General features: G+C 37.2%; 1 protein-coding gene across 6 annotated transcripts in view; it reads right to left on the reverse strand.

The window, feature by feature from the left end:
* Positions 1–24,479, reverse strand: part of LOC131217159 (anaphase-promoting complex subunit 4) — a 70,474-nt gene that overhangs the window by 10,924 nt on the left and 35,071 nt on the right. For all 6 annotated transcript variants that reach the window (XR_009157209.1, XR_009157210.1, XM_058211957.1 and 3 more), the window contains 4 exons: positions 15,453–15,535; positions 15,259–15,357; positions 13,184–13,288; positions 5,109–5,247 (listed from right to left, as the gene is read on the reverse strand). Coding sequence is in view for 4 of the 6 variants with exons in the window: in XM_058211957.1 (XP_058067940.1) it covers positions 5,109–5,247; positions 13,184–13,288; positions 15,259–15,357; positions 15,453–15,535 (426 nt within the window). In the remaining 2 variants the exon portion in view is untranslated. The remainder of the gene's footprint in view (positions 1–5,108; positions 5,248–13,183; positions 13,289–15,258; positions 15,358–15,452; positions 15,536–24,479) is intronic.

The following is a 24,479-nucleotide window of genomic DNA, read 5'->3' on the forward strand; positions in this document are numbered from 1 at the left end:
CCCACCCTCATCCAAGTGGGACACACACAATGGATGGGCTAAACCACATATCAGTGGGCCCTACAAACGCTCATGAAGATTTCAATGGTTGGATATCCACTCTCAACTGTTGTCTATAGTGTGGCCCACCTAAGTAATGGATTGGCCTGATTTTTAGGCCCGTGCCTCGCCATGGAAGGGTGCATTTGATTGATGACTGGGATGTTTGTCACACATCACGGTGGGGCCCACAAAGATGGACCTCATGGGAAGCTTCCCATGAGGTCAACCTTGTAGAAGGCACGAAGGTACGCACACACGTACGTATAAATATAGACACACACACATATACACATATATGAAAAGATAAATATATTTATCGAGAAAGCGCCGAACTAGTGCAAATAATTAAAACTGTAAAAGAAAAGAAAATTTACAATCCTCCACCACAGTTTCCTACCAAGGGCCTGCCAGTAAAGTCAGTTTCTAGGTCTATCTCTTCATTTTTCCAAGCCTGACACCATGCCAAGCCATTAAGAGGTCGCCAATTGAGCCCGACATACCTAGGACACCTCGAACAAATTAAAGAAACTTCCACATGTTTTCCTTGCGAATTGGCAAAGCACAAAGATGTGTGATCAACTATCTCTTCTTTAGCCATGCACATCACACAGATGTTGGGATCACCGTTGACCTTCTTTTGGAGGTTGTTGATAGTGAGTACTCTCTTCCAACCTACAAGCCAAGCAAAGGCCACCACCATTATGGGAACACCATAGGACTACAAGATATTTGAATATGCATTTGCCCGCTGACTTGGCATGAAGCATTTTGTGGAAGGAGTAGACTAAGAAGTGACCAGACTTTCCCATTTTCCATACCATCCTGTCATGGACCTCCTCCAACAACGAGCAGCTTTGAAGATGACCCTGCAACCTAATGAGCTCCTCCACTTCCTCATCAAGAAGATTTTTGTATTTCATGAGTTTTAAATCATATTTCTCATCTCATGGCATTATTCATCAAATCTCATGAGAACACATGCCATAACAAAGTGGTGTTATCGAATGTAAGAATCGGCACTTAATTAAGGTTACTTGGGCTATGCTGTTTAACATGAAGGTTGTAAAAATGTTTTGGAGAGTAATGCAATTTCAACTACATGTCATTTAATAAATTGAATGCCTTCATCTGTTTTGGATAGGAAATCACCTTCTTCTTCTTCTTCTTCTTCTTCTTCTTCTTCTTCTTTTTTTCCCATTTTGTGCCTTAGTATTCATGTGTTTTCCGTCCCTCCTAAGGTGTTTGGATGTAAGTGTTTTGTATATTAGTTAGATCATGTTCTTGACATGTTTGAACCAAAGGCTATCAAGCATAGCTTTCTTAGATACTCATGTACCCAACGAGGATACAAATACTACAATCTGGTTTGTAGCAAACGTTACATTTCAATTGATGCCACGTTCTTTAAAAGTATTTCCTTTTCTTTTCTTTTTTTTTTTTTTTTTTTTCTAAAAAAGGGTAAGACATTGCGGTTTGGAGACATGTCTATTACTCTTTCCATTGTGCCAGACAAAAAACATGCATAGAGAGAAATGTTTGTATAACATTTAGTTACTCCATCGCAAGTCTCCTATAGATGTTCCAAGCACGGTGACGAAGTTCATCCAATTGTGGCTTCTAGTAATCCTCCGGCTCTCTTTTAATATCATTGTCATCCTAAGTCTCCTTCTTTACAATCTAATCAAGACGACTTACAAGGCGCTCTTCACAAGGGGTATACGTTCATCCACTCAACATCATGTTTCTCATTTTGTTTCATTTGTCAATTTATCTCCTTTTTTTTTTCCTTTACAAAAGTGTTTTGTCATTGTCGTTTGTGTCTGATCCTCATTATTTTCAAGAAGCTCTTAATCATGATGGATAGAAACGAGATGTGAAAGATGAGATGGCCACATATCCTGATCCGTTTTCTTTTTAGAGCTATTCCTCACTACAATAATTATATGAAAGGTGGGTCTTTTTATCAGATAAGTCTGCCCCGTCAGTTATTAGGCCGCCAAACTACGATGAGAGTTTTGCCTTTTAAAGCAACAAGCAACTGAAAAGTGTTACGCGCCCTAGCGTGCAATGGCTTTTCAGCTAGCCGTTGCTTGCTTGCGCGTTACACAAACAACTCGGCCTGAATTGATCGAGTTTCCTTGCTCCTTCCACTGTCGGGAATTAGGACAAGAGAAAATATCCCCAGCAGTGGGAGCCCCGAGACCTGGTCGTGACGATACCTTTCGTCAGTGGAAGATCGGATAAGACTTCTCTTCATCACGAGTCTGATCGGATCTGCCGAAATTTGATCTTGCTTTAACATAACTATTGAGATCGAAGTCGATCAATCAATAAGAGTATCGGCTTTCATTCCATCATACAACTTGGACTCTAGTTGACCTACCTACTAGAAAACATGGGATTGGGTGTCGATGGGTGTATTCAGTTAAGTACAATCCTAATGGTTTGGTAGAATTCTTAAAGGCTTAGTTGGTCATTGAAGGGTATTCTCAAACCTTACTTCTGTCATGAAGCTTAATTCTATGCTAGTAATCATTTTGGTTGTCACAAATTTGCATTAGACCTTATACCAATTTGATGTAAAAAATGCATTTCTTCATAAGATCTTACTGAAGAAGTTTATATGGATCAACCGCCTGGTCTTGTTGCTCAAGAGAAGTCAAACAAAGTGTGACATCTTAAGAAGTCCATTTATAGACTAAAACAATCTTCAACAGCTTGGTTGGACAAATTTGATAAAGTAATGTTTGAATTTGGGATGAAACAAAGTCAGGTTAACTACCCTTTGTGAGGCAAAGTAAGGAAGGCAATCTTGTGTTGGTAGTGTACATGGATGATATCATTGTCACTTGTGGGTATTCACAACTTGAAGACATTTGTACAACAACACCTTCACATAATTGTCTTCGGTACTTCTTCGGTATTGAAGTAGTAAGATCTAAGGTGAACATTAATTTGTCACAAAGAAATTATGTGATGGATTTATTAGTCGAGATTGGTTTTTTAGGAACCAAACCAGTCAAAACTCCTATTGACCAAATCAAAAGCTTAGAATAGACCGGGGAAAATTGATTGATGTCTAGGAAGATATCATCAACTCGTTGAAAAATTGATTTACTTAATGATCAGTCAACTTGATATCACATTTCCTATAAGTGCGGTCAACTAGTTTAGGCAAGCTCCTCATGTTTCTCATTTGGAAGTTGTGTTTCGTATATTGCATACTTAAAGGGAGCTCCTAGTCATGGTATTCGGTATAAGCCCAATGGTCATCTTCAAATAGAAGGATATTCAGATGCAGACCGGATCGGTTCTCCATCTGAAAGGCGATCTACTTATACCTTTGTAGAAGGTAACTTATTCACGTGGAGAAGTAAGAAGCAAAGTGTGGTGGCCCATTCAAGTGCAGAGGCAGAGTATAGGGCAATGGCTCATGTTACGCGTGAACTTATTTGGTTGGGGACGTTGGTGAGTGAGTTGAGGTTTATGGTTGATATTTCCACGAAATTATATTTTGATAATCAAGCTACTTGTCATATTGCCAATAATCCTATTTACCACGAGAGAACTAAGCACACCGAAGTTGATTGTCACTTCATTGGAGGAAAAAAGTTATGAGCAAGGAAATTTGCATGTCATTAATCAAGTCCCAGGATCAGTTGGTAAATGTGTTCACTAAGACTCTTTGTCATACTCATTTGGATCATCTCTTCATCAAGTCGACTATTCATGATATATTTGCTCCAGCTCAAGGGAGAGTGTGGACGGACCGTGCTGGATGGTGATGATTGTACATGTGGCCCACTTCACATGGAGATTATCGTTTATACTGGTTCATTTTATTATTCTCATTTTTAGTCCTTAGGGTGATTTGTTAGCATAGAGTTTAGGCATATGGGCTTTGGTTTATGTGATAACCTGAGCATAGGGGATATTTTTATACTTTCAAATATATTAGGAAAGACCTAATGATAATAAGAGGAGAGGCTACGGGCATCACCACCTTCTAGGCCTTCTCACTTTCTCTTGTTTTTTCTCATATTCTCCCCCCCTTCTCCTTTTCAATCTTAACTCATGGAACAATAGGAGACTGTTAAACCACATCTTACGAGTAATCAGGCGGTATTTAGTGCCAGTATTGGCATGATATGATACCAATACACTAAGCATATATGAGTACACTTATATCTAATTAGGAAATCTTTCATTATGTTCGGTACCGAAAACCTTCAATTGTCAAGTTTGTATTGTCAAGCTCATAATGCCAACCAGTAATCGTTTTTCATGCCATTGAAGATCTCTGCACCTTAAATCAAATCTTGTGTAAGTTGTGTTGTAATCACTACTTCAAGAAAGATATTCCTAGCTAATTAGCTTTTTATGGGTTTATGTTCTGTGTTTACCCGGATGAAAGGTATGGGTTGCCTCCACCACATCAACCTCGAAAAATCTATATGTTTAAGATAAACACAAATAGAATAACAAAAGGAAAGGAAAGAATGCGTATAAACCATTGTATTAAAAAACTGTTACATAAGGGCCGTTACGTAATGGTAAAGGCAGGAACCATTACTAGATACAAGGCTGTAACACCCATTCCAGAAAAAAAAAAAAAAAAAAAAACGGGTCCATAACGGGCCTGTAACAATTGTGGCCGATACAGGGCTGTAACAGTCCAATACAAAGCCGATACATTTTTCTTCCTGTAAAAAGTATGTTGAATGTTATAGGCTGCAATGGCCCTTGTGGCCTGTATTGTAACAACCGTAAGGCTGGCCGTTATGGCCACTCTATCATTATTGAATACCTTCACACAAACTACCATTAAATTGCATTTACTTGCACCACATATAATGAAGTTTTATGATGTTTTGCACCAAATTATACTGACTAATCATGAAATTTCAAGTTACTTGATGCAACCAAACACAGCCTTATTAAAATTTTCTGTTACTAATCAAATAGAATAACAAAAAGAATGTTATTTAAAGGAAAAAAATCAATTCAAGCCCAATCAATGTCAAGTACAAAAAAGATAAAAACTATTCAAAGATTTAACATGATACCTCATAGAATGACACTGATGTAGGAACGTGCAAGGGAGAATATATTGGTGATGACGAAAAAGGATACAAAGGCAGCAAATCTTCACAGTGTATCCTTTTGGAAATAGTTGTAAAGGGCATTGAGAAAGCCTCCTTGAAACTGACATTGTGAACCATTAAAATAAAACATATTCAGAGTTGATGAATACCTGATCAAACTGAATTTAAGGAAATGCACTGAAATAGTAAAACTGTAAAAGTAAAATATGACTTGCAAACCTACAACTAGAAATTTCAAAATGCAAACCTACCTGATTCACAGTCCAAGGGAAACACAAAATGGGAAAAAAGAAGAAGAAAGAACTAAAAGCAAGATAATAACAGAATATCAAAGCGAGGATATACTGACATAGCTAATGACATTAGTGAAATATAGTAATGGAATGAACTTGTGATGAAGAATCGAGGGGGATAAGACTATGATAACATTCTTCAAATAGTTTAGAGTATGTTTCTATGTTACAATATCTAAATTGATGTCACGCCCCAAATCCGGTTTCTGGCATCCATTCGTTATAACCCAAATTTGGTGCTGACAACCTCCATAGAACCCCCGATTCCGGCACTCAGTGCCCATACACCAAGTCCTGAAGGCGGCGTTTCACAAGGAGGATTTCAGAGAAACCTTAATAACTAAGCATGACCAAAAGAACTCCACAAGCAACATACACCTTTACTATAAAAAAGGTTATATACAATACTACTAAAAGGGAAATACATCTGATAGCAAAGCAAAAACAAAGGAGCGTGGTCCAGCATCGCCAATAGTTGCACTCTAACATAACTTGAAAAGAATGAGCAAATGCCCATAAGCTTCTACACGAAGCCTAGTAGAGAGTGTGTGTGCGCGCGCGCGTGCGTGCATAACGCATATGACATACATATCGCAACAATATCCATATCAATATCAGAGTAAACAACAAAGATGGAGGGCTAATCATGAAAATGTCCATGCATGCAACCAGTTATACCAAGGCTATGCATATATGCTATGCGAAGGTCAACTGGGCCGAATGTCATATGCAGTCATGCGATGCAACATGCCAATCCTAATGTCTAATCCAAATCTCAATATGGTTCTCATCTGGAATCATCAGGGTCAAGTACATAGGCACTGATCCGTAATGAGTGATCATGCAAGCATAAGAGACCTCACTACCCACCACGGCGGTGGAAGGCCTATAGCTATGCCAAATCCCACCCGGCATGCTAGTAACAGACCCATTTCTAAGATGGTTGGACATGACCTCAATCACCACAACATTCTTCGAACAGGTGAGGCCGAACTCCTTTCCAACCGACCCCAACACAGTTGGAGACAGCCTGCTAGTGTGCATCACTCGAGCGCTCATGTATCCACTCTGTCTTGACATTGAAGCATCTTGCAGTACTACAAAGCTTAGGAACTTTCACCCACAGACATCCTACGCACCTTGTTATCACAACCAATTTTTGGTGTCCACAACTATAATCGCCAACCACGATGAACCTATGGTCGCCACAACCCTAATGTCTCTAGGGTGTGCTTGCAAATGCATCATGCGTGCGTGAATGCATGAGTCCACAATCCGAGTCATGCAAAACTGTACTTATATGCAGGACGACCCCATCTCATGCCCAAAGCTTCGTCTTGCAATCCACCTCAGCCACCTATCCCAGGCACGAAGCCGCTGCAAAGAAGAAATCATAGCACCATAATTCTATTGGAAACGACCAAATCAAGAACCACGAATCTTCTATTTTTGTATCTAAATGACCAGACCTTCTCTATGAAGAGCATCTGCCATGAAGAGAAGGTCGATGTTCGCCCCTGGACAAACGCTTATCCAAAGCTCATTATATCCTATAGGCCTAATCTTGTACATTTTCAAATTCAAAGTGCAGTACTCATCCAACCAATCCCTCACTTGGGGGATAGAGGCTCCATCTTTGGTTGTAACAACAATCGAAAATTATAAAGATTCCTAAGCTCGGGAAACCACCTTTTGATGAATGCGAACCCCCTTCTTTGATTTTTGTCGCGACCCCTTCTTCGAAGAGGAAGGACCACTAGAGGTCCCAGAGGAATCCCCGCAATCTTCTCTTCCCGCTAATACATAACTCCCCTTCTCGACCACTGCCTCCTTGAAGGAGTGATTACTTGCAACCGCAATGTTTCCTCGACCCGAGCTTCCTTCTTTCATCCCGATACCAGTCTCTTCTTTCCCCCTCGCCTGAGTGCTCTGTAGTTTTCTTCGATATGAGATTTTTGAATTTGGGGCCCTTAAATCTCTAATTTTCATCTCTAGCCCGAAACGGGATCTCTACACCAACAATTTCACACCACCAAAACTTTCTCCATGGAGCATTTCCACCACACGGCATAGCTCTTCCATGGAACTCATGCGCGCCAAGGTGAATCCCCTTGGCATGGAGGTGTTTCCGTCCGTTGGGAGAACAACATCCATTACCGCACCTGCTCTTCCGAAGAATCTAGCAAAATTGATCAGAAGCCATCCTTCCTATCGAAAAACCCTTCACAAATAGAGTCGGGAAGTCCACGACATCAAGCTTTCTTATGGTCTTCTTCTGTTGCTCTAGTCTGGAATGGGAAATCGTATTCCACCTTGCCTCATTGTCCTTATTTGATTTATTTGATTCGATACCGCCTTTCCCTTCATCCCCTCCAACTCCATCACTATGAAACCCCATGGCTTGAATCCCTTCTTCCATGAGACGTACATCTGACTTGGTAACTATGGGCTGCAATTTTATAGAATGAATGCAACAGGACACACCAATGCCTAATATGGAATGCATAAACTCCTTTGCATGATCGAGCATTTGGATGGTGTGAATTTCACACCACATAATGGTGGACCCTGGGAGTCTCCACGGTGCAACAGGGAAGGTTTCAACGGTAGCGTCATTATCGCTACTATTGTTGGAGTGGGGCCCGCTTGGGGCTCAGATCTGCCACGCGTGCCCCCCCCCCCCTCACACACACACACACACACACAATAGGTTTGTGTGACCCAATCAACAGATTGGATTGCCAATAAACCTCACAGTGGGCCACAACGTGGAATACACTGTTTGGACAACGTGCTTGCGCATGTTGTTTAGGCAGTGTAGTCCACCTGTGTGGGCCCCAAATCACACTAAAATAAAGGGATAGAGAGGGGGAGAGAGAGAGTGGCTGAGGTGAGGCCCTACCACTATGGGGCCCACACAAGTTTACAACACATAAAGCATCAAGGGAGAGTTCTGAGGCTTAACCACACGATCCAGGTGGGACCCACTTGGATGGCCCAAAATGGGGGTGGATGGTGGCCCCCAAATCCCCACAAACAGAGGTGGGATCCACCTCCTTCCTCTCAAGATGATCAACAAACAAAAAAGAAGATAAGGGAGATGATGATACTTATGTGACAATGATATCAATGCACTCACATTTCAATGGCTAGGATCTTCCATATAGGCTTCAAATATGGGTTGGGATCTCCATTAATGGAGGTTCCAAGCTCTAACACAACACTACTCCTTCCTCTCTTCTTTTCTCTCATTTCTTCTCTCATTTTCTTTCTTTCTTTTCCTTTCTCATGGGGAGCTCCACACGTAGGAGCTTTTTTTTTTTTTGGGGGGGGGGGGGGGGGTGTAGAAAGAAAGAATGAGGGGTAGAATGGGGAGGGGAAAAGAGAGAATGGAGAAGGTTAGCATGGGAGAGGGAGTGGGGCGGTATGGGCTAGCATGCCTTGAGGGGGAAGGGGTATGGTAAGCTTTGATTTGAGTGGTGTGAGGGGTATTTTAGGGATTTTAGGTGGTAGGTGGGAGACTGGGGGTAGTGTAGGGGTAGTTTAGATCATTTGCATGGGGGGTTGGTGTGATGGTTGCAAAAGGTGAAAGGGTAGTGTAGGTACTTTGAAAATAACCCTTTCTGAGATTTTCTAAGATTCCTTGTAATTGGGGCCCACTCACCATGCGTACACACATTGTAATGCGTGTCTGCCTTAATTTTCGTAAACGCGCGTATCTCACTAACCAGGTATCGCAACGAAGCATGATGCCAGACATTGGAATCGCAACGCCGACACGGTTTTTAGGGTAAAGGTCTTGGGTCATTGTGGTACAAAAATCAGGGATTGTAATTGGTGCTCACCAATTTAGTCCATCCCAGGTATGCTGACACCGGAAACTAAGCGTGCAGAGGTCTTACGGGGACATAACTCTGACAATTGAGCTCTGAGGCCATTAGTTGAAATTTGGATGGCAGGTTATTTACCAACGGAAAGCATGGGAGAAAGGAAAGAAAGATGCACAAATCTAAAAGGAGGAATCAATGACGAAGACTATACACATTGATGGGGAAGTGTCAGAATACATAACACTATGAAATTTCAACGGTGAGTACGTTTCCCATCAGAAACCCACTCGAGCAACTCTTTACAAGCTTGATCATCAAAATTTTAATTTACATCTCTATACAATTTAGTTTGACAGACTTTCCTAGCTTTCCACACTTCCCAAGAGAGGATATTTGGGAACCTAAGTGTGCACACTACAAATTGCACTAAATGCACTTTGCATTCACATCTAAATAGCGGAAAACATATTTATGCCTCATTACATCCAATACTTCAATTTTACATGTAAAAGTTGTACCATAGTTCTTTCTTCTTCTTCCTCTTCTTCTTCTTTTTTAGAAGAAAAGTTTATAAATTCTTTTTAGCAATTTAAGGGAGCCAGCCATAAAAAGGAGTAATCATACAACACCAAACAACATATGATGAACCAAGTAACTTCTGCAGAGTAAGGATTTCACAATGATAATTTAATTTGAGGGCCTATTTAGTTTTCTAGTTTCCAATGTAATTCAAAGTAAATAAGTCATCATTATCTTATTCAAGGTGTTTGGCTAAGAGATAATTACGACATAAAAAAATGAGAGTCAAATACACATGTAAAGTAAACAGGAAAAGAAAATTGTAATCATTATATTTTTACATACCAAAATGCCCATTTTTATAGTCATGCCCCTGTAAAACAAACAATGGTATAGTGTGATCATTGCAGTCAAATGTAAGTGATGTCACCACACAATTACAGGGGTAAGTAATCATGACCCATTTCCAACTAATTACCATTGTAATTGGAAACCTAACAGGCCCCCAAAAGAAATAAAGCTTCAAGTGACCAATGTTATCAAAATTGTACGATTCATGATATGAATTGTACGATTTATATCATATTGTATGGGTGTACGATTCAAATCTTACACCCAAATCGCAAATCCTAAATAATTGTACGAATTGTATCGAATCATAAGATAATTGTAGACTACATAAATGGGCCCAAAAAATACTTAAAAATCAATTTATTATTCAATTTTTCCTTTTCTTTGTACCCTTTTGCTCATAAAATATGAAAAAGGTTCTCTCCTTTTAAAAATATCCTGTTTTTTCTTTTGGGGATTTTGATATTCAAAAACTCAAAATAAAGAAATCAAGATATCTTTCGATTCACAATGGAATCGAATGTCATTTTTTGTAACATCATTCTACACTCAAAAAAGGTACAAAACAAAAATTTAAGGACTCTTTGTATGTTTTTTAGGGTAAATTTTTCAAAAGACAACAAAAGAAAGCAAAGAAAAAAGACAAGAATCCTTTACTATCATGATAAGTATACCATATACATTTTCTCAGATGATAATATCATGATATGTAAATCTTTTATGATTTAAATATTATATATATATATATATATATATATATATATATATATATATATATTGTAAATCAGAAAAAATCTTACGATTTGCGATTCGATATGATTCAACCCCTCTTAGGATTCGCGATACGATAATGATTTTGACAACATTGATGCCCACATGAAGTCAACCATTGATTCCGACATCACCCAAGCAATATTGAAGAAGCCCAAAAAATGCTCCTACACTCTAGAATCGAATTGGCAACGAATAAAAAGGTGATCAATCAACTCCACATCCTTCATACACAAAACGCAAATGTTGGGGAGGGCAAGGGATCTCCTCCATAGGTTGACCACCATAAAGATTCTCTTCCGATCCACTAGCTAGGCAAAAGCCGCCACCCAAGGAGCTCCACAAAACCAGTGATGGTTCCTTTTGTTAATTAAATATCCGGAATCATTTACAAATCCCTATCATAGTATTTGACAATTTGTAGCCCCAATGTATAATGCTGTATATCTGTGTTTTTTTTTTTTTTTTAATAAAATAAAATCAATTAACTATATTGTTGTAAACATTACAAACAATGCACCAAAGAAGTTTTTATGGTCAATGGAATTTATTAAAGGGAGAAAAAAGAGAGATATGGCACAGCCCACCCACCCAAGGGGGAAAACTGATACAAAATAATACAAAGTGCTTTGAAGCAGCACCCAGACCAAACTAAGAAACACCCCAAAGTGCCTCAATCTCCTGTCCAATCCTTGAACAATCATCCCAAATTTATGCACCTGCCCAAAATCTCAATCCTTCTGCTGACAGCACCCCTTTTAGCCCGCTGATCCGCCTCTTCATTGGCCTCACTGGGGATAAGATTGAGAGAAACAGAATACAGCGAACCTAAGTCCCTAACCTCCTCAATAATGTCTCCACATCTCTAGGGAAATGGGCCACCTTTCGCCCAAGCAATCACCTTTTTTTTTGAATCCCCATCAATCGCAGCCAGCCAGGTTGAAATCTAAGATCATCTTAAACGCTTGAAGCACCGCATCTGCCTCAGCTGCATTTCAATCAGAAATTCCACCAAGTCCAGAAAACTCCAATATTATTTCCCCCCAGTGATCCCGCACAATGCCATCAACTCCCACTGAACTGGGATTTCCCCAGAGAACACCTGTCAAAATTTATTTTGAAGATCCACAGGGGGTAAGGCACTGGGCACTAGCCACACCACAAAGGGACAGAGACTTGCCAATTATTGATTATCCAGTCAGCGGAGAACCCCTGAAATCAGACAAAGAGGTGGCCCAGCTCACGACCGTTTTACTGATCTTTTCACCAGTCTTCCCACAGAACGCTTTCCTGGAGAAAATCCTGTTGTTCATCTCTAATCATAAACACCACAAAGCCACATAAAAGCACCATCTTCCATTTTCTTCCTAAAGAGCCCCACGCATTCACTGACCAATTGTGGATAAAATCCTTAACTGAGGAAGGGAACACCCAGCCAATTCCAAACTTAACAGTGATTTCAGCCCACATACGTCGAGAATAATCACAGGGAATCAGCAATGAAGGACATTCTCCTCAGTCGTGCAACAAAGAGAAAATGTCTTGGGGATTATCATACCACAGTACTCGAGAGAAGAGTATGATGAAGTTAAACCCTGTTATAGGAGAAAGTGCTATAGTAAAATTTATGCAAGATTGATATTCACAGAATGACTGCACAGTCAAAGAAGATTCTCTTAGGTTGGCAACTAAAACCATCCATTTTACCACATTTTTGCAGATCTTTTGACTTAAGGAATTCAGTTACGTTATGTTGTTTATTCTTGGTTTCCCAGGCTAAGATAAGTTAATGCGGAAGTTACTAATTCAAGTGCCTAGTCAACAAAAACCTTGGCATCCTTTTCTGAATTCCACATGTATATGCATTTTTTAAAATGTACTAAAATAACCTGTATATATTCAATTTCGAAAAATTTCACCTACGATGCTTACTAGTATTCATAAACTATACCTATTATGGCATTCTCCAATATTTATTCAACTGCTTAATGTCATGGTACCTTTCTTAGCTAGCTTAAAAACCAGTACACATTCCAAAGAACTAAGTGAGAACCAGATGCCAAAATGTTATTACATGCCAGCGAAAGATTTGATAAGATTTACTAACCAAACAAAGACCAAGTTGAACAAAAATGCTTTAACAATGTCTGTAGTTCTCACAATTTCTCCATTACCATCACCCTCTCGTCGGCATCTATCTACATATTTATTTGCATACAAAAATGCATATCATGCTAGAATTTTTTGGGGTCTTTGCAAGGAATAGAATTACCTATATTCCATCTGCTCAAATTCCTTGGCTAAAGTTCTTCGCAGGTATTCAGTATCCAAGAAGCCTCCAAATCTAACAAGTTCTTCAACCCTTTGGGCTGTATCTCTGTAAAACAGTAGAAGGACACTTGTGTAAGGAATCAGCCAAGAACATAAAAAATCATTTAGACTCACACCCAAACAATAAAAAGAGCAATTACATTAATCCATAACACATTACATTGAACGGAAAAAAAAAGAAGAAAAAATGCCTACCTCTAGATGAATCTTAATTACTGCCAGAGTTGGATAGAACCCTTTTACAACCCCCTTCCCCCACCACAACCAATCCCCATACCAAGGTACATTTGAAACATCCACAAAATGTATTTCATAGCACAACAAAACCAGTTTTTGTACTGACCTAACTGCTTCTGGGGCACAAACAAACCAATTTCCGTGCATATGTTGTTTGAAGTTCTTCTTTACTTGCTTTGTTTGTAAGGGGAATGTGGCAGTATTTTTCTGTTCAAAGGATGCAGTACATTGGATAGTGTGTGGGCTTTCACTTTTTCATGTGCCATTTTGCACATTGTTCAATCTAGCAACCCATTTCAATTTTTGCTGCATAAATGGTACTAGAATTCTAACCAGTATGCACACTGCAGCAATATATTCAATGAGTCTGTGGACTTGGCTCATAGGCTCCGGTAAAATTGGGAAGTTTCATCACCATAGTGATAGCATCATTGCAAAATACTCACCTTTCATCTGTGTGGTTGCCATGTGCGTAGCAATTTTCCTTGCAACTGTCCCTCCATGACCCTACTTTGATTGCTTGCCCTTTGAGGCGTGCATGTGATATCTGCGTTAGGGGTCAATACTGGATGGGATCATGTTCGCATGTGAGTGGTGTGAATGTAAGTCTTCGTCATGGCCAGTTCCAAAAGCCTGGGTAAATGAGGAAGGTTGGGTGCACAGTTGAATGTAAACTTCTGCAAATCTACCATATGGCAGCAATAACCTGCATGGATGCGAATTGCCTGTGGCTACGCCCAAAAGAAGTTCCTGTGGTTGGAAGCTATGTGGGGCCCACAGAGATGCCCTTGACAAATCCACTCCGTCCATCAGTTTTGCAAGATCACAATAGGACAATCCAAAAATCAGGCAGATCTAAAACTCAGGTGGGCCACACCGCACGAAACAGTGAGAATGGAAAAGTCCACCAATGAAACCTTCTTGGAGCAGACCATGATTTTATATGCCATCCAAACCATTCATAGGGTTACTACCACTCAGATAAACTGTAGGCACAAATATCATCCTGATACAAAGCTTCCATTGGCCCCCCACAGTTTCAAAATGGTGGGTGTTCATCCCTGCAGTTTCGTGTGGTATGGCCCACCTGAGTTTTGAATCTGCCTGATTTTTTGGACAGTGGATTTGTCACAGGCATCTCTGTGGGCTCCACATAGCTTCCAACCAGAGGAACTTCCTGTGGCCAGGGTCACAGGCAATTTGTGTCCAACCTGCATGAAGTTAAGAACCAGGAACCTTGGAAACCATGTTCCAAACTAAGAAGGTTCAGTTGGATAAAATGGGAATTTGTGAGAGATTGCGGGAGTACCACTAATTTAGTGCATAACAAGGAGATGGATACCCTCTAACCTACCGAAACCTAGCACCGCGAAGGAGATCAATGTAAATATATCACCGTGGATACCCCTAATATCTACTGAGAGCAGAGTAGGGTCTGATGTTTCAATGTTTGCAACTGGGTGTCACTCGCATGAATGCCAAGAATCAATTAGATGCACTAGTAAATTGGGTAAAACAAGAGAGAAAGAAATACAAAATCGTATAACAAATAAAAGAAACCCCATGTGAAGAAGAAAATATTACCACAGGCCATAAGTACATGGTGTTTTGACGAACTACTATATTTATGCAACCACACGCAACGAAGAAGTAAAAGAAATAGGCAAACCTAGGAATTGAAAAAAGAATGACAACTCATTGTAAAAACATCTTGGAAGCATACAAACCCATTAGGTGCAACATGATTATGAAACAGTCTACAGAAAATCACAGACTTACAAATCTATTTCAATATTCTGATTTGCTTCAGAGTTTTCCAATAACTGCCTGACAGGATCATGTTCGTAAAGAAACTTCAAGAATATAACTACAAGTTCACTGTCAAAATCCAGAAGGTATAGAGTCATATGTGCTATAAAGCATAATATCCTAGTAAACAGATGAAGCATTAACAGTAAATCGAATGGCCAAACCTATTGAACACAGGTAGCTGATCAATTGGTTCAGACATTAGAACCTTTACACATCTTGTAAGCCAAGCAAAGAAATTCTGGAACTGAGAACAGCACAAGAGATCATCAATAAGAACAATATAACAAGAAAAGGAGTACAGATTTTCTTGTTATTGAAAAAGTATTTCCAAAGGCATTTATGGTATAGACATTCCAGGCCCTCTAGAGACTAGTCAATATAAAAGGATTCACCAAGGAAAATGTGGCATCACAATAGAACAATCATTTAGTAATGCATTTGGGAATGCTTTTGGTCTTTCTAAATCCATCAAAGTTTCTTGGGTGAGGTTTAAGGTAATGAGTAGCAAAGACTTGAAAAAACCTTGTGCATGCCTACCATCGAAGAACTTTACAAAATAATTTATTCCTTCGATGGAATTATATATTACCATTGTGAGAATGGGTTCCTCTGATTATTATTTTTTCTTTCTTTTTTAACTTGAAAAGCTAATAAAAAGTGAAAAGTATGCGCCCCTGCCTCGAGGAGCAGGCCTCCAGTCAATACAGTCAAATGCCTCCTTGAGTTTCGCCTTTGATGTCATTGAAATTACTCTAATAGGCATAAAGAAATTATATGACAAAAAATGAACTACTGAATAAAATAGCAACTAAAAATTTGAGCGCCATACATAACAGAGCTGACTACAAATACACATCATCATTGTCATCATCTAAGCCTTATCCCAACTACTAGGGGTTGGCTACATGCAATGTTCCGAGTATCCCCGATATTATCGATAATCCCCAATATTATTTGTATCTCTAGCTCAGCGATACCGATAACATCGGTAGTATCATAAATTGTAGGTATCGGCGATATATCACTAACTATCGCCAATGTATCGATATCGCCAATTTTTTACTATGTAAATTCTAGGTGTTGCTTGTATTGCCTATGTATCCGCGATATTTTGATAATATCGTCAATGCAACCATATTGCAAAAAATCTGTTTATTAAAAAAATTTCCATCACAATTTTTTTAAATGGGTGCATGGTTGTATGATGAAATGCATGTTTGTGTGTGTATATGTATGCAGGTATGGATAGATGGATGGATCATGAATGCATGCATGGATGGATGGTTGGTTGGGGGTGGGTGTATGTGTGCGCGGATGCATGGATGGTTGGTTGGATGGATGGATCATGCATGTCTGTTTGTATGCATGTATATGCATGCATAGATGGATGGATCTACCATTTTCCCCGTGTTTCCCCAATGTTGCCCTGAGTCAATGATACATGCCTTTAGACCCCCACTAAAGGAAAACTTATTATTTGATTCCTAAATATACAAATATGCATCTTTTACACCATTATTTTATTCTTAAATATGCATATATCCCCGATATTATCGATAATCCTTGATATTATTTGTATCTCTAGCTTAGCGATACCGATAACATCGGTAGTATCATAACTTGTAGGTATCGACGATATATCAGTAAGTATCACCAATGTATCGATATCGCCAATTTTTTTTTTACTGTGTAAATTCCAGGTGTTGCTTGTATTGCTTTTGTATTCGCGATATTTTGATAATATCGTCAATGCAACCATATTGCGAAAAGTCTATTTATTAAAAAAAAATTCCATCACAATGTTTTTTAATGGGTGCATGGTTGTATGATGAAATGCATGTTTGTGTGTGTATATGTATGCATGTATGGATAGATGGATGGATCCTGAATGGATGTATGCATGCATGCATGGATGGATGGATTGATGTATGGGGGTGGGTGTATGTGTGTGCGGATTAGTGTTTTAAATAGCAGTAGCGTGATGCGTAGCGCTCAGCCCTCTATAGTGTGTAGCGTAAATACGTAGCGTGTAGCATAAGCTACCCGATACTTTTATTTTTTAATTTAAAAATAGGATAAATATAATAAATAGTGAAAAAAAAGGAAAAAAATATAAAAATGCCTAAAAGATTATTCATTTTGTCAATTATGAGCATGTTCAAAAAAGTTATTAGTTATCATTTATCAAAAGCCAATCCACATATATAAGCCAAATCAAATAATTATCACATCAACAACTTTCAAAGCCAACCACTTTAATTAATAATGTCTAATTGAAACCATAAGTCACAATTATGAAAAGAAATAAAAATCCCATAGGTTAAAAGTATCAAGTAGAATACAAGTGTCACATTCCTCAACATTAGAACAAAGAAAACGTGAAAAAAATAATAATAAAATAAAATAGTAAAAAAATACATTGTAGCTTAACACTACGGACGCTACGCGCTACGTAGCTGTAGCGTACGCTACGACCCTTGTAGCGTACGCTATAGGGGATTTACGCTATTTGGGATGCTACGTAGCGCTACGGCCACGCTAAGCTACGTAGCGTACTCTACCACTACGCTACAGGCGCTATTTGAAACACTGGTGCGGATGCATGGATGGTTGGATGGATGGATGGATCTACCATTTTCCCCATGTTTCCCCAATGTTGCCCTGAGTCAATGACACATGCTTTTAGACCCCCATTAAAGGAAAACTTATTATTTGATTCCTAAATATACAAATATGTATCTTTTACACCATTATTTTATTCTTAAACATGCAAATATCGTCGATATTATTGATAATCCCCGATATTATTTGTATCTCTAGCTCAGCAATACCGATAACATCGGTAGTATCATAAATTGTAGGTATCGGCGATATATCACTAACTATCGCCAATGTATCGATATCGCCAATTTTTTTACCGTGTAAATTCCAAGTGTTGCTTGTAATGCCTATATAACCGCGATTTTTGATAATATTGTCAATGCAACCATATTGCAAAAAAATTGTTTATTAAAAAAATTTCCATCACAAATTTTTTAATGGGTGCATGGTTGTATGATGAAATGCATGTTTGTGTGTGTATATGTATGCATGTATGGATAGATGGATGGATCATGAATGGATGTATGCATGCATGCATGGATGGATGGATGGTTGGTTGGATGGATTGATGGATCATGCATGTCTGTTTGCATGTATGTATATGCATGCATGGATGGATGGATCTACCATTTTCCCCAATGTTGCCCTGAGTCAGTGATACATGCTTTTAGACCCCCATTAAAGGAAAACTTATTATTTGATTCCTAAATATACAAATATGCATTTTTTTTTTACACCATTATTTTATTCTTAAATATGTAAGTATGTGTATTTTAGCATCTTTTGAAGTATCATTGAATATTTTCACAATTTTCCCCAGGTTTCCCCAATGTTTTCTTAAGTTAGCGTTACATGCTTTTAGGCTCCCATTAAAGAAAAAACTTATTATGTATGAGTGTTTTTTTTTTTTTTTTTTTTTTTGTTGCAATTATTTGATTCCTAAATAAGCAAATATGTGTATTTTAGCATCTCTTGGAGTTTCATTGAAAAATTCCACCATTTTCCCCATGCTTCTCCAATGTTTCCCTCAGTCAACCATACATTTCTGGATATCGGCGATATCGATACATGTTTCCGTATCCGCAGCCAATGACACATGTAAGATGTAACGATGCCAATACTATGAACACTGGCTACATGAACCTTTTCCACCATTCCATACAACATATTCATTTTGTAAATTAAGTGCAAAAAGATATTAGCCCAACCACATCTTTTGAAAGAAATGCTTACTTAGAATCTATCATGGAGATACACTAGATAAAAATCTAGACCACATATAAAGTGGAAAGGACCACCTCGTAAAATAGATATTCTAACCAAGAGGCTCACTAATCTCATGCACATATTGCCTAGCCCCACTGCATGCCACACACTCATCGAGGTGACATGAAGTGAACATGCAATTCATCCATTAGCTGGTCCTCACCATGTTGGAGCTTTGTGTCACGCCTCGAAATTCGAGTACCCGAATAAGGTCTTCGGGACCCGAAGACCTACTTCGGGTACTCAAATTTTGGGGCGTGACAAGTTGGTGTCAAAGCCAGGTTCGATTAAAAATTGTGGACCTAGGGTTGTCTTTAAAATTAGTAACCCAAACATATATTAAATCCCTTTACTTTTATGATAGGAAAAATAGAAACATAAACTTAGGAATCATTGCATTATATTGACATCAGATATGATCTTATTTAGGCTTGACATTGAACTAATAACCCAAATCTGGACCCTAAGGAATTTTTAAGAATTTTTATCATACTACGTTAAATTGGACAGCAATAGTAAGCAGAAAACACTTAACTTACAAAAGTCATAACTAATTAATTAAAACTCCTTTTAAGTTGATTCAAAATCCCAGTCGTAGATTAAGCAGTAAAAAATAATTCAAAAATGTAAATCTAGGTTCATCCTTTACCAATATTAAGTTATGTGTATACTAGTCAGAAATCGTTTGTTTCTGGACAGACCTAATTATCCGAATTTTTGATCTTTCTATAGACTTTGTATTAGGCTGAAATTTTATTGAATTATAGTAGACTCATATATGTATCCTCATAAAAATTTTTAGATCAATTCGATGCTTATAAGTATCAGAAACATTAGCGGGAATAGTATCTTAAGAATCTGAATTTTCTGCACTACAACCTTGATACATGTCACTGCCTGAATTCTCTTAATCTTCATATGTTCGTCTTTTAGATCATCAAATCTTTCTTGCAATCCAATAAAATTTTCATGCTCATAGAGACCTTAAATAGTATGCACTCCATTAATGATACTTAGAATTCAATTTAGTTACTACAACCTACCTTGGTTGTCACACACTAAGCTTACATGTTTAATTAATCGTAGATTATGACGGATCAAAACATTGATGTCGGAGCCACATCAAGAGCTGTAACAACCCATTTTTTTTGTGGGAACTAACCCCACCGTCTGCTTCTGTGCGGCCCACCTGAGTTTTGGATAAGCCTCATTTTTGGCTTTACATCTTCTCTTGGCTAGGCCGAGATGATGGATGGAGTAGATTTATGTCATCATTAGTAGGACCCACCACATCTAAAAATTAAAAATTTTAAAATATAAATAAAAATATCTTCCGCACGTCGACTAAACCACTTTCTCCATTCTTCCTTCCTTTTCGTACGGTAATGGGCGCCGAAATCGTCCCATAATCCCCACTCTTTCATTCCATTACGCATCCCTTTATTAAAAAAAAAAGAAGAGAAACAAACGAAAGAAACAATCATATCAAAAATAGAGAGAGGGAGAGAGAGAGAGAGAGAGCTCTGTAGATCAAGAGAGAGAGATTAAAGCGGGGCCGGATCATCAGACTTTTAAGGTAGGTGATCTTATCCTGAAATTTATCATTTTCAGTTATTTATTATACTTATTTAATCCAAAATTTTGATAGGAATATTATCGTTAGTTGAATTTTTATGTAGGGAATCCTACTCATTTATGAATTTCTATTTTATATATTTCTAATATTTAATGCTAAAATAATTTATATATAAATAAAATAAAATAAATTCACGGAATAAAATAAATAATTTATCTAAGTCTATATTTTAATTTATTAATTCTTAAAATTTTGTTAAGATTAAAAATTAAATATGAATTATTTCTAAATTTTTAAAAATTAATTAATATGAAAGTAAATTATTAAAAATAGATTAAATTTAAATTAATTTATGAATTTATTTAAATTAGTAAATTTGAATTAATTTTAAAATATTTTTAATTAATGAGTATATTATTTATTAAATTTAATCGTTTAATTAATCCAAATTATATATACATATATATATATATATAAATAAAATTTAAGTTAAAAAGTAAACAAAAAATTTAAATTTCAATAATTTATAATACTTAGAATTAATTATAATAAAAAAATAATTTAAAATTTGAATGTAAAAAAAAATAATAATAGTATCCAAGTCCAAATTAATAACTTCCTTAAACTTATTAAATTTAGATATAAAAATAAATAATAATAAAATCCTGAATTTAGATTTAAAATAATTAGATAAATTTTTTAAAGATAGATTAACTTAAATTATTAAATAATAATTTAATTACATTATTAATGTTATATTATAGAAATCAGTGTAATATTTTTGTTTCTGTAAAGAATAAAATCCAAATTTTAATTCTAAAATTTTAAAGAGTTAATTAAATTAAATTTAAATGAACTTAAGTTTAAGAAAATTTTCAAAATTTTGGAATTAAAACTAAAATTTCTTGTACATTATTTCACAGAAATTCCTAAATTAAAAAATAGTAAAATAATATTTTATTTAAGTATTTGAATTATTAAAGTTTCAACAAAATTTAAATTTAGAATTATCAATTAGAATTGTATTGTTGATATTTGATTGTGAAATAATCATTCATCTTACATGTATGTCTACCATTCATTGAGTATCAATTTTAATATGTTGGATGTAACGTAAGTAAGTAGGGCAATCATGTCCCTTGGGTGAAAGACCCTATATTAGTAAGTAGGGCAATCGTGTTCCTTGGGTGAGAGACTCTAAAGCTACCAAGTAGGGCAATCGTGTCCCTTGGGTGAAAGACCATAGAACTCACTAGATCCTTTGGAGTCTCTTTTGTGTACGGCGTATGAGTACAATTATGTACGCGGACATACGTCAGAGGTACAACTGGAGCAGTAGTCTGACCAGCTAACGAATAAATGGGTCAATCACCATGAGGTACCAGTGCGTGGGCGTTAATGCAACGTGACCATCCACTTGGGTATGGTGTTGTAAGAAATGATATAAATGTTATGAGTATTCATGGAAATATCACATGCATCGCATTTTCACAATTCTGTTGTTAAATTTCATTATCTGTATTCTATTTTCTTTCATTGTTATAAAATTGATATTATCTGAAAATGTTAAATTTTAGGTAAGAAATGACCCTACTGGGCTGTTATGCTCATCCCACTAAAAAATGCACAGGTGCAGAGCTGGAATACTACGAGCAGGCAGGCCTCTACTATTAGCTTTATTTTCTAGAAAATTAGGTTTAATTTTAATTCAATTCAGTTTTTTTGTTATTTAGGTTTAGTTTATGTTCAAATTTCAATGTAGAAAGGGAAAACTATCAAAAAAGTTGAATTTAATAAACATTTCAGCTGTATTTTCTTTTAGATGACGGTGAGTATTTATTGAATCAACTGGATTGTAATAAATATTATTATATTATAACTCACGAACCTTGAGATTCGGGTCCCGAAGACCTTATTTGGGTACTCGAATTTCAGGGCGTGACAAGTTGGTATCAGAGCCAGGTTTGATTAAAAATTATAAACCTAGGGTTGTCTTTAAAATTAGTGACCCAAATATATATTAAATCCCTTCATTTTATGATAGGAAAAATAGAAATATAAACTTTGGAATCATTGCATTATATTGACATCAGATATGATCTTATTTAGGCTTGACATTGAACTAATAACCCAAATCTGGATCCTAAGGAATTTTTAGCATACTAGGTTAAATTGGACAGCAATAGTAAGCAGAAAACACTTAACTTACAAAAGTCATAACTAATTAATTAAAACTCCTTTTAAGTTGATTCAAAATCCCAGTCGTAGATTAACAAGTGTAGTTTTAGTAAAAAATAATTCAAAAATGTAAATCTAGGTTTATCCTTTACCAATATTAAGTTGTGTATACTAGTCAGAAATCGTTTGTTTCTAGACAGACCTAATTATCCGAATTTTTGATATTTTTGTAGACTTCATATTAGGCTGAAATTTTAGAGAATTATAGTAGACTCATATATGTATCCTCATAAAATTTTTTAGATCAATTCGATGCTTATAAGTATCAGAAACATTAGCAGGAATAGTATTCTAAGAATCTGAATTTTCTGCACTACAACCTTGATACATGTCACTGCTTGAATTCTCTTAATCTTTATGTGTTAGTCTTTTAGATCATCAAACCTTTCTTGCAATCCAATAAATTTTTCATGCTCCTAGAGACCTTAAATAGTATGCACTCCATTAATGATACTTAGAATTCAATTTAGTTACAACCTACCTTGGTTGTCATACACTAAACTTACATGTTCAATTAATCGTAGATTATGACGGATCAAAACATTGATGTTGGAGCCATATCAGGAGCTCCTGGTCCCGATACCACTGAAAACGGGTCACTTATGGGTAGAATTATTAGGGCCATAAGAGATCTTACGGCTCTTGTGGGCTATCAGATAAGACAAACTCAAGCGCAAGGTCAAACTCAAACCGTTCATGTAGCTAACGGAGGGATAAGAACTTTATTGGAAAGGTTTAAAAGATAGAGGCCGCCTGTATTTAAGGGTGGGCCTGACCTATTTAAGGCTGAGGTGTGGAAGAAATAAATTGATAAAATATTCACAGTTATGAAGTGCAATGAATACCAGAAAGCAAAATTGGCTATTTACATGCTAGAAGGGGAGGTAGATCATTGGTGGGACTCGGTCGTTAGGATGAACCCGAGAGTTGAAGCTTAGACCTGGGCCCAGTTTTGTGAGAAGTTTGATGATAAATACTTTCTTTTGTATGTGAAAAATCAAAAGGCAGGAGAATTCATGAACTTGGAGTAGGGTGATATGACAGTGCGCCAGTATGATGCTAAGGTCACAGAGCTATCGCGATTTGCAACTTTTCTGGTGTCCGATGAAACCCGTAAGGCACGAAAATTTGAGGAAAGTCTGAGAGCCTCTATTCATAGCTGATTAGCCCATTTCGTACAGAAGACTTATTCCGAAGTGTTGGAGCGTGCCTTAGCAGTAGAGAAAGACATTAACGAATATTGGAAGAATCGTGGTCAGAGGAGGGACGTAAAGAGTGATGCTAGAACTGCTACATATATATCTCCAACCTAGCAAGATGCAGCTAAGAGACAGAGAAGAACATCGACATCGATGGCCAGACCGACGACAACACTTCCTGCACCACGATTTTCGGGATTTTATTATAATTGTGGACTAGAGGGCCACACTTCTCGTTTTTGTCCCAGACCATAGCGCACTCAATATCCACAAAAGTCGAGACCTTCACATCAGTCTTTCAGGCCTCC

The sequence above is a fragment of the Magnolia sinica genome, chromosome 10 (assembly GCF_029962835.1).
Source record: "Magnolia sinica isolate HGM2019 chromosome 10, MsV1, whole genome shotgun sequence".
NCBI classification, from domain to species: domain Eukaryota; kingdom Viridiplantae; phylum Streptophyta; class Magnoliopsida; order Magnoliales; family Magnoliaceae; genus Magnolia; species Magnolia sinica.